Source organism: Salvelinus namaycush, chromosome 6 (assembly GCF_016432855.1).
Source record: "Salvelinus namaycush isolate Seneca chromosome 6, SaNama_1.0, whole genome shotgun sequence".
NCBI classification, from domain to species: domain Eukaryota; kingdom Metazoa; phylum Chordata; class Actinopteri; order Salmoniformes; family Salmonidae; genus Salvelinus; species Salvelinus namaycush.
In genome coordinates, this window is record NC_052312.1 from 45,366,267 (window position 1) to 45,379,798 (window position 13,532).

A 13,532-nucleotide genomic window follows, 5' to 3' on the forward strand; every position below is an offset into this window, starting at 1 on the left:
TTCAACTGCTGGCTGGAATTCTCACTCAACTGTACCACTAATATGAACCTGTTCTACAGACTCTTGTAGACTACTATGCACTGAAAAACAGTTAATATGTTACAAATCAAAGCTTAACATTGAAATATGTGATTTCAAATGATTAAGTTAAATTCAGATAGGCATGTTATGTGCTCTCTAACACAAACATAAAATGTGTTGTTGTTGTAGACCTTTTAACAGATCTAGTTGACCTCCACAGAATGTGCACATTAGCCACTAATATCTGACTTCAGTATAGTTTATAGAGGTGTATATGTCTGTCTGTGTCTTTCAGTTTCTATTTAGACTACATCAAATATGAAGAAGCTGTGCAGCCACACCATGTTCAACATGTTACCTAATTAGCTAGCTAGCTGACAATCTGGTTTACCTGTAGCATATAAACATTTGTTGGCACAGAAAGAAAGGGGATACGAAAAATGATTGATCAAATTCCTCCTGACACTATCTGACTGGGTTAATAACTTAATATTAAGTTAATATGGACCCATTGTCTTAGACTTGAACTCTTGGACCAAACAGTGGGACTCTGATTTCAGCCATAGGGACTTGTGACTCGACTCCTGACTCCAACATTGGTGACTTTGACTCAACTCAGAGTAGCCATAGGGTCTTGTGAATTGACTCGGACTTATGCTTTTGTGACTCAACTACAACACTGCTGCCATTACATGGCTACTACTACTGCTTCAACTACCAATTCTAGCAAGTTGTACCCCAGGTTGGGTACACTTTTCTGCTGCTCCCTCAAAAGCATTAAGCAGACATTTTGATTATACCTCCCTCCCCATAACTCTCTGTTGGGGTGAGGCTTTCTACAAATATACGCAGCAAGAGGATTACAACAGCTAACACAGGAAGCTGAAATCCTGGGGTCTGCCTTATGTTCCCTCAGTTCTACCCCAGTTTGAAAATGTGCTTTTCATCCATGACCAGGCCATGTTTCGGCCATTTTGCCGCACTAGGCAAGTCTGCAATAGACCTTCTCCTACCCGGAAAAGAAATAGGCCTATAGTGTACAATGTTGGCCTATAATGTCATTTTATAACTAGGCCTAACATTTGATAGCCTACCATTTGTAAAACATGCAGTTGCGTTGGCTTTATTAACCCAGTCCTGATTCCTGACAAAGGCTTATAGGGACTTGTCCTTTAAGATATGAACATCAGCTACTCATCAGCTACCCAATGTTATTATGAGTTTTCTTGAGGCTTTTTGCAAAGAGATCAATGCTGATGTAAAGGCCTACGTCTTCACAGCAGTACAAACCTGAAATCACGTATTATCATTACATTTTATTCCACATTGTGAAACCAGGGATCTAGTGGAAGATAAATGCAAATATGATTAAAAAAAGGCCTGTTATAAGAGAGAAAGAGAGATTGTGGGAGTAGCTGAGTGCCTATAGTGAGAGATGGCTGTTAATATCAGTAGGCTGTTTGAGTGGTCTGTGGGCAGGTAATTAATCTGATTGCTGATGGGTTAGGTTGCTAGATCAAATCTTAACCTGCCATAAGCTACTTTTGTGTCAGCAAGTCTCCCCAGTGAAAAATGTACATATCCACCACTCCATCTTTCATGTACAGACCATTCAAGTAGCTGCACTTACCACCTCACTGATACTGATTGTGTAAGCTACAAACCCAAATTGTCTAAGGAAATGTGGCTAACAGTAATAACATTGCAGACATATTCAGAAATCTGGGCTGATGGAATCATTGTTATGCATATCTACTGGCCATAATTTCCGCTTGAGGTCCTGCCCCTCCCCCACTGCAAAGTGCACAACAGTACCAAACTATCAAAGGTTTTATAGGTCAACACAGTCCCCCCCCTCCCCCGTCCTGTATATTATTTATATATACTTGTGTTCCCATATGTACTTCCTGTATTTATGTGTTGTTAATAAAAATATTATAATAATAAAAGATACACAGTTCCCCCTCCCCCATGTTGCAGCATAAATCTCTGCTCAAGGTTGCCATGTACACTATTTGTGGTTTATTGATGTACTTTTAAAACTTTGTGGCAGGTGAAAGGTTTTGGTCGCTAGGTGGAAGTTGTTATACTACTTCTATATTGCAACGTTACCAACATGGCATTTAAAAAAAATCATTAATTTCGCCGTATTCTGCTAAAATTGTGCTAGTGAAGGTGGGTTTTGAAGGCTGGTTTTGAGCAGACTCCTAGAAATTTGAAATTGACCTGGCAAACCTGTCCCTGCCTGAGCGTGATCACCACTGAAGTAGCTGTGCAGCACGTGTTTTAAGGAAGAGGAGGATGGTTGCAGATGTTTGCATTCATGCAAGAAGGTAAGCTATTAACTAAACTGTTAACCAATATTCTAGCTAAAATTGTATTTGGTGTATTGACAAGCAATGCATGTTCTCGTTGTCTTTATTTTTAATGAATTAATGTCAGTCATGTATGTCTTTCGGTGGAATCCAACATGCATTGACGATGTCTGAAAGCCGCATTGTGTCAGATATACTGCGTCATGACATTGAAATTGGCAGGTTTATCCAAACAATTCATTAATGTGCAATTGTTACTTTGCATGTTTCTACCTTATAGTTATTTGTGGCTTGCTAACGGTTAGTGTGCTAGCTAACTGTTAGCGTGCTAGCTAACGGTTAGCATGCTACCCATGCTAGTTAAAAAAAGAAATATGCTAGCTATGGTTGCAAGCTAGCTAATAAGTTTAGCATAATTGGTAAACGTGTCTATGATTTAGAATACATGATTGTGGTTAACACAATGTTACATGCATTGGAAAATAATATTGCTATAGTGTAACAAGCTAGCAAGAAAAGCCAGTTCCTTTTCATCTGTTTTGTCAAGTCATAAGCCTGTATGTGTGTTAAAATATTTAAACCCCCTCATTAAATTAATGTATTGAAGTTGCGCCCGTTTTTTATAGCCCTTTCTTACCCAAATACCGTTTTTTACATTGAAATAATTCAGATGAAAATAAGAAATATGTTAAACTAATTAAGAAATAAGTGACCAGATTTTTTTTATTGAAAACCATGGACATTAGTTTGGGTGGGGGGAGGGGCGTGGTGGGGTTCCTAGTTCTTTTTTTTTTGCACATAAAAGAGTGAAACACCACAACAAGTATAAGGGTTGTGGAAAGTGTCCATTTTGGTAGGACTGTGACAATTCACTGTCTTGAAAAAATATATACATATACTGGCAGATTCTTTAACCAAATCCCTATTTCTTACACACATTTTTTAAGATCGAAAACATAATGGAAGATAAGAGTCCAGGAACCTACAAAGTAACCAATGCGGTATGTTTTCTGATTTGCCTAGTATTTAGAGTACGCTTGCCTTGCTTTAGCCAAACCACTCATACTGATTCTCTTTTAGTCCATCCATAAAAGCAGATTCAGCTTTAGTTGCATGCAGGAACTTGCATAATGTGCTTCTGTTATGCTTATACTTGCTTTTTTACCTTGAAAGTAGTTTTAAAAAAACAGAAATTGTAATAGATGTTTGTTGGACCTCTATTAGTCAATGATAACAGCCCCTCTATTAGTCAATGATAACAGTCATTGGTGTCCCCCAGCCCCTCTATTAGTCAATGATAACAGTCATTGGTGTCCCCCAGCCCATCCCCTGTTGTGTGCCGAGCAATCTTGTCATTCTATTAAGTCTCAACGTTTCTTTTTGTCTTCCTTTACAAAGGCACTGCAGAGGCTAAGAAGGCGCATGGAAAATCTAAAGAAGCATAGTTCAACTTGTGAGGCCAGATTTGAAAAGGAAAAGATAAATCCCGAAGCGCAGGTTTGTCAGTTGTTTAGAATGAGGATACTGGGGATGGTTGAATCGTTATCATATCCTATTGCCTAATTTGCACATGACTAATATCATTTTATTGTATCCTTAGATGTCAGACACCGAGGCTGCCAGTACCTCTGAGGCTGCCAGTACCTCTGAGGCTGCCAGTACCTCTGAGGCTGCCAGTACTTCTGGGTCGATAGTCAATGTGTTGGATGATGCACCACCGTTGATCAGAACAGACAGTATATACGTAAGTTAAAGTGTCATTCAACACCAGCACATACTGTAAGTTCTTGTGAATCAGCTTTGTAAATCAAAGATGGGCAAGTCTGCACTTTCATCCCATATTCATAGTATTATAACATAAACAAGTAGAGGAGCACAGTCGTAACTAATCAAAATGTGCCGGTGTCCAAATACTTTGTAATCTGTCTAGTTATCCAATATAATTTTTTTCTTCAATACAGTTGACCAAAGCTATGCTTGGATACAAGACTGATGACTCAATAACCAGCATTGACAACAGTGAAGGTGATTATGTCCCAGGGCCATCAGAATCATCAGAGGAAGACAATTCTGATGATTTTTCAGAACCAAAGACAAGGGTGGACAGCAGTAAACACGTTGATTTAGTCTCAGAGGGAGACAGTTCAGATAAAATAGCAGGAGTCAAGAGAAGGAATCACTACAAGAAGACTAGCAAGAGATGCAGAAGTTCCTCAGAAGAAAACAGCTCAAATGAAGAAACAGAACTCAAGAGAAAGAATCAATATGCAAATACTTATAAGAGATGTACTAGTTCCCCAATGTCAAACACTAGCAGTGAATCATTGCTTGTAATGAATGTCTCAGAATTAGATGGATCCAAAAAGTACCACCAAAAAAAGCACTTCTGTCTGTTTTGCGAGCAACCGCAATCCAAAATTGCCCGTCATTTACAACGTAAACATGGGGATGAAATAGAAGTAGCTACTGCACTTCGGTTTGCAAAGAGATCAAAAGCTAGGAGACTTCAGCTGAATCTTCTTCGCAAGAAGGGGAATCGGGCACACAACATTCAGGCACTTAAAGAAGGAAAGGGGGTTTTGGTACCATGTAAACAAACAAGTAATGACAAGACCAATCACCAGGACTATCAGCATTGTTTTGCCTGCCATGGGCTCTTTAAACGCAAATCTATGTGGAGGCATGTGGCAAGGTGCACACTAGCACAACACGTTCGAAAGGAGATGCCTGGCAAAACCAGAATACAGGCGCTCTGTGCTAATGCTCAACCGGTTGCTAAAGGAGTGAGTGAAAAGGTATGGAAACTTGTGAGTAACATGGCTCAAGATGATGTAGCCCATGCAGTAAAACAAGACAGATACATCTTGGCATTGGGTGAAAAAATGTACAACAAGAAAGGGGAGAACCCCTCACAACACCAGCACATTCGTCAAACTTTGCGAGAACTAGGGAGACTTGTGATTAAAGGTAGAAAGGTGACACCACTGAAAAAGATGAAGGATTATATCAACCCAAAACACTTCCAACACATCATAAAAGCTGTCAAAGAAGTGACTGGCTATGATGAAAAGACAAACAAATTCGAAAAAGCAACCCTGGCGACAAAGCTTGGGCAAAGCATCCAGAAAATTGCAGACATCATGGAGGGTGAAGCTCTTATTACCCAGAATGAAGAAAAGTTGAAGCTTGTCCGAGACTTCCAAGGCATCTACCGTCTTCGCTGGAATGAAATGATCTCTTCTGCTGCATATCGTACACTTGAACAGAAGAAATGGAACGCACCGCAGCTTATTCCATTAGCAGATGACGTTAAAAAAATACACATGTACTTAGATGAAAAGCAGAAACAATACTACAACCAACTGTGCGATGAGAAAACCTCAGGAAAATGGAGCAATCTAGCAAAAGTGATACTGGCTCAGATGATTATCTTCAACAGGAAAAGAGAGGGAGAGGTGTCAAAGATGTCTGTGGCAACATTTCACTCCAGGGACAAATCCCCACTTAACAAAGATGTTGCAGTGGCGCTAACAGAGGTTGAGAGACTACTCTGTGCGCATTTTGAACGCATTGAAACCTGTGGGAAGCGTGGCAGGAAGGTGCCTGTAATCCTTACTCCAGTGATGGTGGAATCTTTAGAGCTGCTTATCAAAGAGCGGTGCTCATGTGGAGTGAGCGAAGGAAATATCTACTTATTTGCCAGGCCAGGATATGATACACATTTTCGGGGGAATGACTGCATCCGCGCCTATGCCAAACAATGTGGTGCCAAGTTACCTGAAGCATTGTCATCAACTAAACTACGAAAACAGGTTGCCACCCTCTCCAGAGTGTTAAATCTCAATGATACAGAACAGGACCAGTTTGCTGACTTCTTGGGTCACGACATTCGGATTCATCGAAAGTTCTACCGTCTTCCAGAGGGAACGCTTCAGTTGGCCAAAATAAGTAAAATACTGATGGCATGTGAACAGGGCAGATTGGCAGAGTTCAAGGGGAAAAGTCTGGATCAAATAACCATCAGTCCCAGTGGTAAGTTTACCCCCAGTGTTTAGTTTAATGGCAAAAAGTTTACACTGACAATAAAAACAAAGGTTTTGTTTTGCGCAGATTTAGCTTGCCTCAATTTAGCATTCTTCTTTTGGCCATCTTTTAGAAAAAAGCATGGCTGAAAATAATGAGGCTGCAGACTCTTGTTCATCAGAGAACGACTCTGAGAGAGAGGAGTCATCTGAAAAATCCTATGAAGAAAATCTGACCGGTATGCCTATACCTTACATAGATATGGACGTATTCTTAATTACAATGTCCTTTTCGAAAAATACATGTTTTCCACTGATGTTTTCCAGGAGAGATGTCAGCGATTCGGGCCAAACAGCCAATGACTAAGGGAAAGCTGGGACAAAAGAGAGGCTCACATGGTTAGACTGTTTCCTGCTGTCTTCAGTCAGTGCATTTTCACTCTGGCAAAAAATGCTGACTCTAATTTCTTGTGCACTGATTTAACTTGCTGCAATTTGCTTTTGTTTTTATTGTCTTTTACAAACTGTTATGTCTGAAGAAATTGATGCTGCAGCCACTGATTGTGCATCAGAGAACGACTCTGAGAGAGAGGAGTCGTCTGAAAAATCCTATGAAGAAAATCTGACCGGTATGCCTATACCTTACATAGATATGGACGTATTCTTAATTACAATGTCCTTTTCGAAAAATACATGTTTTCCACTGATGTTTTCCAGGAGAGATGTCAGCGATTCGGGCCAAACAGCCAATCACCAAGGGAAAGCTGGGACAAAAGAGAGGCTCACATGGTTAGACTGTTTCCTGCTGTCTTCAGTCAGTGCATTTTCATTCTGTAGTGTCAACGTATAGTACAGTGCTGGTCCAGATCAATCCTGTCTTCATCAGTTGGTGTATTTCCAACCATGCCAGTACAGAACGGATTAGTTTGGATTGGACACAAGTCAAGACGTTAGATCTGAACTAGTGTGTCAGGATAGATGATAACACAGAAGGATTACCACACTTTACATTGTTTTTCCTGGGGGAGGGAACTTAATTTAATAAGTATTGCTTTTATTAGAAGGTTTACATTGCAAACAATTTGATGGGCTTAGATTCCATACAGATTGAGTCTGCCTTGATGTCAGCATTGCACATTCTTCTCTCACATCCTTATCTATGTAGTTATTTAGTTGGGATTGTTAGTTTAACCTCAACACACTTTGCAGAAACAGCTGCAACCTTGTAGAGTTAATACAGAGATGAACACATACTGTATTGTACTCAACCTTTATTTAATGTAGTCATTCATAATGTCATCTCTTTCCAAAGGTGCCAAAGGAACAAAAAGGTTTTGGTCGACAATAGAGGTGGATGCAGTTGAAGATTCCTTGATGAATTTTATCCGAATGGGAAAAACGCCTGGAAAACAAGACTGTGAGAAATGCATTGCTGCTTCTGGCCAAGCGCTAGTAAACAGGGACTGGAGAGCAGTAAAGTTCTATGTACACAACAGAATAGTTGCAGATCAGAGAAAATAAGTGTATAAGATGCTTCTATCTTGGTGTACCTCTGAGGATTTAATGGGACTTACTTGACTTAAGCTCATAGGCAGTTAATGAATGTCCTCCATCTCACTCTGTTTGGGGGAAGTTTTCCCAGGTGGGTTGTTCACTTTTGGAGTGATTAAGGTCTCAAGAATACAAAGCCTGCTGACTTTGAATGTTACAGAAAAATAAAAAACATTTTTCTAAACTATTAATCTGTTACTTGGATATAATGACTCTATTACTGAAATGGTTGTTCCAGTTTAAATACTTTACAGAAGAACTACACTACAGTAGAACTACACTACAGTAGAACTACACTACAGCCGTTGAGTTGCCATCCGTGTTGCATCATTGTGGCATTCTACATGCAATATTTTCAGTCATAAAATAGAATGAATGCATCAAATATCGATGTAATAAATGTATCACTAGTCACTTAAACAATGCCACTTTATATAATGTTTACATACCCTGCATTACTCATCTCATATGTATATACTGTTAAACCAGCTATAATGGTACCCTACATTACTCACCTCATATGTATATACTGTTAAACCAGCTATAATGTTACCATACCCTACATTACTCATCTCATATGTATATACTGTCCTCTATACCATCTACTGCATCTTGCCTATGCCGTTCGGCCATCGCTCATTCATATATTTATATGTACATATTCTTATTCATTCCTTTACACTTGTGTGTAAAAGGTAGTTGTGAAATTGTTACATTACTTGTTAGATATTACTGCACGGTCGGAACTAGAAGCACAAGCAATGCGCTACACTCGCATTAACGTCTGCTAACCATGTGTATTTGACCGATTTGATTTGATTTGATTTGCAATGTGCGGTCTCAAGTAGGTGGTAAAATTACAAGTGATCTTTTTTCAAGATGTCGGCAACTTTCGGTGATTTCCTCATATTAGATTTTTTTTCTAGCTCATGAGTGTAATTTCTGTGATTCTATGATGTCTGGAAAGCAGGGTCCTAAAAAGGTATGTAAATGTGAGGAGTCCTAAATTGGTTAGAAATGCAAGACTGTGTGTGTGTGTGTGTGTGTGTGCGCGCGCGTTCATACATTCTTCCAGCTTCAGCTTTGCAGTGTTCACAGGCAGGGACCCACTCCCCAAATCATCTATCACGGACCAATGTGGTGGAAGGAAAGCAGCCAGAATGAGCATTTTGATTGGTTGTTGAAAAGTTAACTTTTGAGGGGGAAGTCATTTTCAGCAATGGGAAGATGTTGTGAGGGTAGAGTACAGTATGGAGATTATTTGTAATATTATATATTTTATACTGTTTTCTTTTCTTTACTCATTAAAATACATTGTGATACGTACATGGATATGAGGCCAACAATATATTTTCAGACCTAAAGCAACTGCCTCCATATTTAAGTGTTGGTGTGGAAGTCTGATTGTGCCTCTCCACTATAACTCTCTCTCCTGTTCTCTCAGTCCCAGACCCCTCCCTCCCTCCCTCTCTCTCTCTCTCTGTCTCTCTCTCTCTCTCTCTCACCTTTCTCTCTCTCTCTCTGACCTTTCTCTCTCTCTCTCTGACCTTTCTCTATGACACCTCTCTCTCTGACCTCTCTCTCTCTGACCTCTCTCTCTCTGACCTCTCTCTCTCTCTCTCTCTCTCTCTCTCTCTCTCTCTCTCTCTCTCTCTCTCTCTCCTGTTCTCTGACCTCTCTCCCACTCTCGTTCTCTCTCCTCTCTCTCTGACCTCTCTCTCCTTTCTCTCTCTCTCTCTGACCTCTCTCTCTGACCTCTCTCTCTCCTGTTCGCTGACCTCTCTCTCTCTCTCTCCTCTCTCTCTCTCTCTGACCTCTCTCTCTGACCTCTCTATCTACTGTTCTCTGACCCCTCTCTCTCTCTCCTCTCTCTCTCTCTCTCTGACCTCTCTCTCTGACCTCTCTCTCTCCTGTTCTCTGACCTCTCTCTCTCTCTCTCCTCTCTCTCTCTCTCTCTGACCTCTCTCTCTGACCTCTCTCTCTCCTGTTCTCTGACCTCTCTCTCTCTCTCGCGTTCTCTCAGACCTCTCTCCTGACATGTATTATTATCCCACTTTTTCTCTGACAACGTTTAACCAACCCCCTCTCTCTCCATCCTCTCTCTCTCTCTTTATTTCCCCTCTCTCCCTACTCTCACTCCTTGTCCCTCTCTCAGATGGAGCAGCCGTCGATGGAGCAGAAAGGTCATGCCAACGTGCCGTGGATAGTGGAACCAGGGCAGGAGGCCAAGAGAGGAGCGAACACCAAGTATGAGACCACTATTTTCTAATAGCGTTATACCACCCGCCTGTCCACTCCTGTGTGTGTGCCTTGCAGAGAGCTGGCCCTCTAGAGGCCCCCCAACGGAGCTGCACGGCACGAGCAACCCTCTTATGCGGCGACGTGTGTGACCTCACTGGCCGAAAAACCCACCCCGCCCGCTCCGCCATTAGCCGCCGCAACCTCTGCATGATGCCGTTTGGCGCTGTGTCTCTCTCACACACTCCTCTCTCTTGCTCTCTCCCCACCCTCCCTTTCCTTGTCCTGTTGACGCCTTAGCCTGCCTGCAGGGGCGGAGCATGAACTTTTACCCTTGGGGTGATGGTGCACCTCTCTGTCTAGACCTGTAGGGGGCAAGTCAGTTCTATTTTTACATTTTCCATGGTCAGCCCTCCTCTCTTATGTGTCAGGCAGGCAGCCAGTTGGTTGGTCAGTCAATCACTCTTATTTGTTTTCCTGACTGGGGGGGTGGAACCATTTGGTTATATCTCATTTTTTCCTCTTCCTACTGCTGTTCCTCCGCTCCTCGCTTTTCTTTTTTGTCTCTATCTCTTTTCACCCCTTCGACAAGCTGAATGAGAATATGTAGACCATTATGCTGCTAAGAACCCCACCCCTAACAGTCTTTTTGTCTTTGTTGTTTTTTAGAGCAAAGCCAATTCTCCAGCACTAGGTTTGCGTGCTGATGTTTTGGGGGATTTTGTTGTCCAGTACTGGCAACCCAGAGGAAAGTGGAGGGAACATTTGTTTATCAGTTCCATCCAGTTGGAGAGGATAATGGACTGCTATGAGAGATGATGTAGCAAATGTTACTTTTCAACAACAAAAAAGTTGCTAGTTCAACAGACTCCTGTTTTAATCATATATCAGTCTTTGATTTTTACTGCAGATTATTTTTTTTAGACATATGAGACTAATTGACCTTTGACACAGGAAGGAATAGTTTATAAACCACATGCTATACCTGTGTCCAGATTGAATTTGTTTAAAATAGGTTATTATTAGATTCATCATTTTCTTTCTATACTTGTTTTGTTGGGAAATGCTGAAAAGGTTTAGCTTGTGGCTTGTGAGGCGCATGGAGTCCATTTTGGACTGACTGGTGACGAGGGAGGGGCGGGGCCGGTGGATAGGAGACGGGGTTTGGGGACTCTCTGGATAAGTGGTGTGATCTCATTTGCAGGGCAATGCCGGACGCCCATGTCTATTACTGTGGAATGCAAAGAATGTAGCCAGCCTTAAACATGGACCCTCTCACACACAATGCAAAAAGGACTACAAATGTGGACCCTTCTGTCTCTGTGTCAAAGGACTACTAACATGGACACTAACGAACTTGGTGTTTAAGGTTGATTACAAAACGAGGACATCTTCCCACAAACCACAAACATTGGACCCATGGACTATCTGTGTACACACACACACACACACACACACACACACACACACACACACACACACACACACACACACACACACACACACACACACACACACACACACACACACACACACAGAGTTAAGGGACTGCTTAGTAACAGATGTCAGTCAGATATGTGAATGTAGACTTTCATTGAAGCAGCCACAACTACAACTCTAGCCCCTGTTCTGCATTCAATTGGACCTTGACCTTTGAACTCTATACCACGGTCACCCAAGGTCTGGACTGTAACGGACAACTGTCTGTATTTGAATGGGGATGAGGTAAAGGACTTCTGGTTGGCTCTTTTCCTATTGTTTAAGTTTTGTTTAATGGTCAATAATACAATAATATGGATAGAATTGGACTAGCCGTGCCGGACCACCATGCAACAGGTGAGCCATGTGCCAAGTGGCATCACAAAGAATGGCTCCGCCTACCTGAGCAAAACGCCATCCATCCCAATTAAAGAAATATTCATATTAATGCCGGACGTTTTAAATGTTTCATATGAGAGTATTATATTACCTTATGATTATTCTTGTGCAATTCTTGTCTACTCTTGTCTTAATGTTACATTATTTTTATATGATATGCTGAAATGAAAAAATCTGGGCTTGAGAATGATTGCCATCCTTTAAAAAAATACCATAATAGTTCTATACTGAGAGTGAATGTTTCAGATGGCTCCTCCTTATTATTAATAATAATAGCTATTATTATTATTGGTGTGTCCGGTCAACACACCAATCTGTTTCTCATGGGGCTAGACTCATAACTCCAAGCAGATGTAATATTTTACCACAGTATTTATGTATTCTTTGGATGCATACATAGTCCTCTCTAAATGTACATAGATATTTTGCCAGCTCATTGTTCATACATGTAATGTAGTAAAACATTTACAAAAATAAAGGAATAAAATATTTGCCGCACATCGCACTGGAAACAAGGTACCAAAATGAAAAGGTCAGAGTTGAAAATAAATCTATGGTTCTAGAGATTGTATTGGGGAGGGTTGGGACAGGGGGTGATGACATCACTGCTGACTAACTCATGTACATAGGCTTGGGCTTCCAGCACACAGATTTTGTACGTTTTGGTCATTATTTATATCCTTGTAAATCACATGGAATAAACACAACTTGTACAACCATTAATCAACATTGGTCTCTGGGTCTATACTTTACTGGGTTGTAATGTACTGGTTGAGATTATGTCCTTTTTCATTTGTCCCATGTTTTCTGACTCCTTCAATTTACCAACTTGTACTGATTTTTGTCGGGGAGTGAGTCTCAATTGTATTTCATTGATTCCTCGTGTCGGCTCTCTCACCTAAAAAAGGCATTGGAGGAGGTCTGAGGTTCCTCCCCTTGTACCTTCTCTTCCAATTAATTTTTAGAAGGAGGCAGCAGAGAGGATGTGACGAATCAAGGAAATACAATTGAGATGCAGCCATATAATTAGTCATTAAAAAACTAGAATGGCATGAACCTTCTTATGATGGGATAAAGGTCAGCCATTTTGGTCAGGGAGTAGGTCAACCATAGTTTGCCAGTGCTGTAATAAGTAATTGTGTAAAATAATGAATTTGAAGAATGTATCTGCACTGTATTTTTGGTTAGCTAGCTAGCCATCCAGTTTTAAAGGAATGATTCCATAAACTTTTCAAATGAACTGCCAATTTGCCAACATTCCAATCAAACGATGCAGTCAATCCACAGCCATACATACACTGGCTAGAATCAGTTGATGATAGGACTTAGACAAGTTGTAAAGGCAACATGTACTGATGTTGTATGGTCTGTGTACATATATTTTAGAGGCTATTTATAGAGAGAATTGGTATACACGGTATTTATAATGAAATGACTATTTTAGGTTGACAATTTTATTACACCGATATATCACATCCATGAAAATCCAATTGAGACATAAGTAAAG

General features: G+C 40.8%; 1 protein-coding gene and 1 long non-coding RNA gene across 6 annotated transcripts; both read left to right on the plus strand.

Annotated features, from left to right (window-relative positions):
- LOC120050082 lies at positions 1-8,096 on the plus strand. Of its 5 annotated transcripts, XM_038996719.1 has the most exons (10): positions 1-2,354; positions 3,284-3,337; positions 3,735-3,833; positions 3,937-4,080; positions 4,298-6,368; positions 6,493-6,597; positions 6,686-6,757; positions 6,898-6,987; positions 7,076-7,147; positions 7,671-8,096. In XM_038996719.1, exons 2-10 carry the CDS (start codon positions 3,296-3,298, stop codon positions 7,877-7,879), a joined length of 2,904 nt encoding a protein of 967 aa, XP_038852647.1. In that variant the 5' UTR covers positions 1-2,354; positions 3,284-3,295; the 3' UTR covers positions 7,880-8,096. The 5 variants fall into 5 exon arrangements, 4 of the variants coding, with proteins under 4 accessions (XP_038852647.1, XP_038852646.1, XP_038852645.1 ...); XM_038996718.1 differs by having other exon boundaries at positions 1-3,337; XM_038996717.1 differs by having other exon boundaries at positions 3,284-3,833.
- Positions 8,097-9,893: 1,797 nt separating this feature from the next.
- Positions 9,894-12,748, plus strand: LOC120050084. The gene is made up of 2 exons (XR_005477158.1): positions 9,894-10,156; positions 10,817-12,748. It is a non-coding gene; the product is annotated as an uncharacterized LOC120050084 (long non-coding RNA).
- Positions 12,749-13,532: the final 784 nt, after the last annotated feature.

Excerpts from the sequence above, each read along its gene's own strand:
- LOC120050082 (XM_038996716.1), top strand. The coding sequence starts at position 3,564 with ATGATAACAGCCCCTCTATTAGTCAATGATAACAGTCATTGGTGTCCC. Across the intron at positions 4,081-4,297 it reads TCAGAACAGACAGTATATAC|TTGACCAAAGCTATGCTTGG; the intron begins GTAAGTTAAAGT and ends TCTTCAATACAG. Across the intron at positions 6,369-6,492 it reads AATAACCATCAGTCCCAGTG|AAAAAAGCATGGCTGAAAAT; the intron begins GTAAGTTTACCC and ends GCCATCTTTTAG.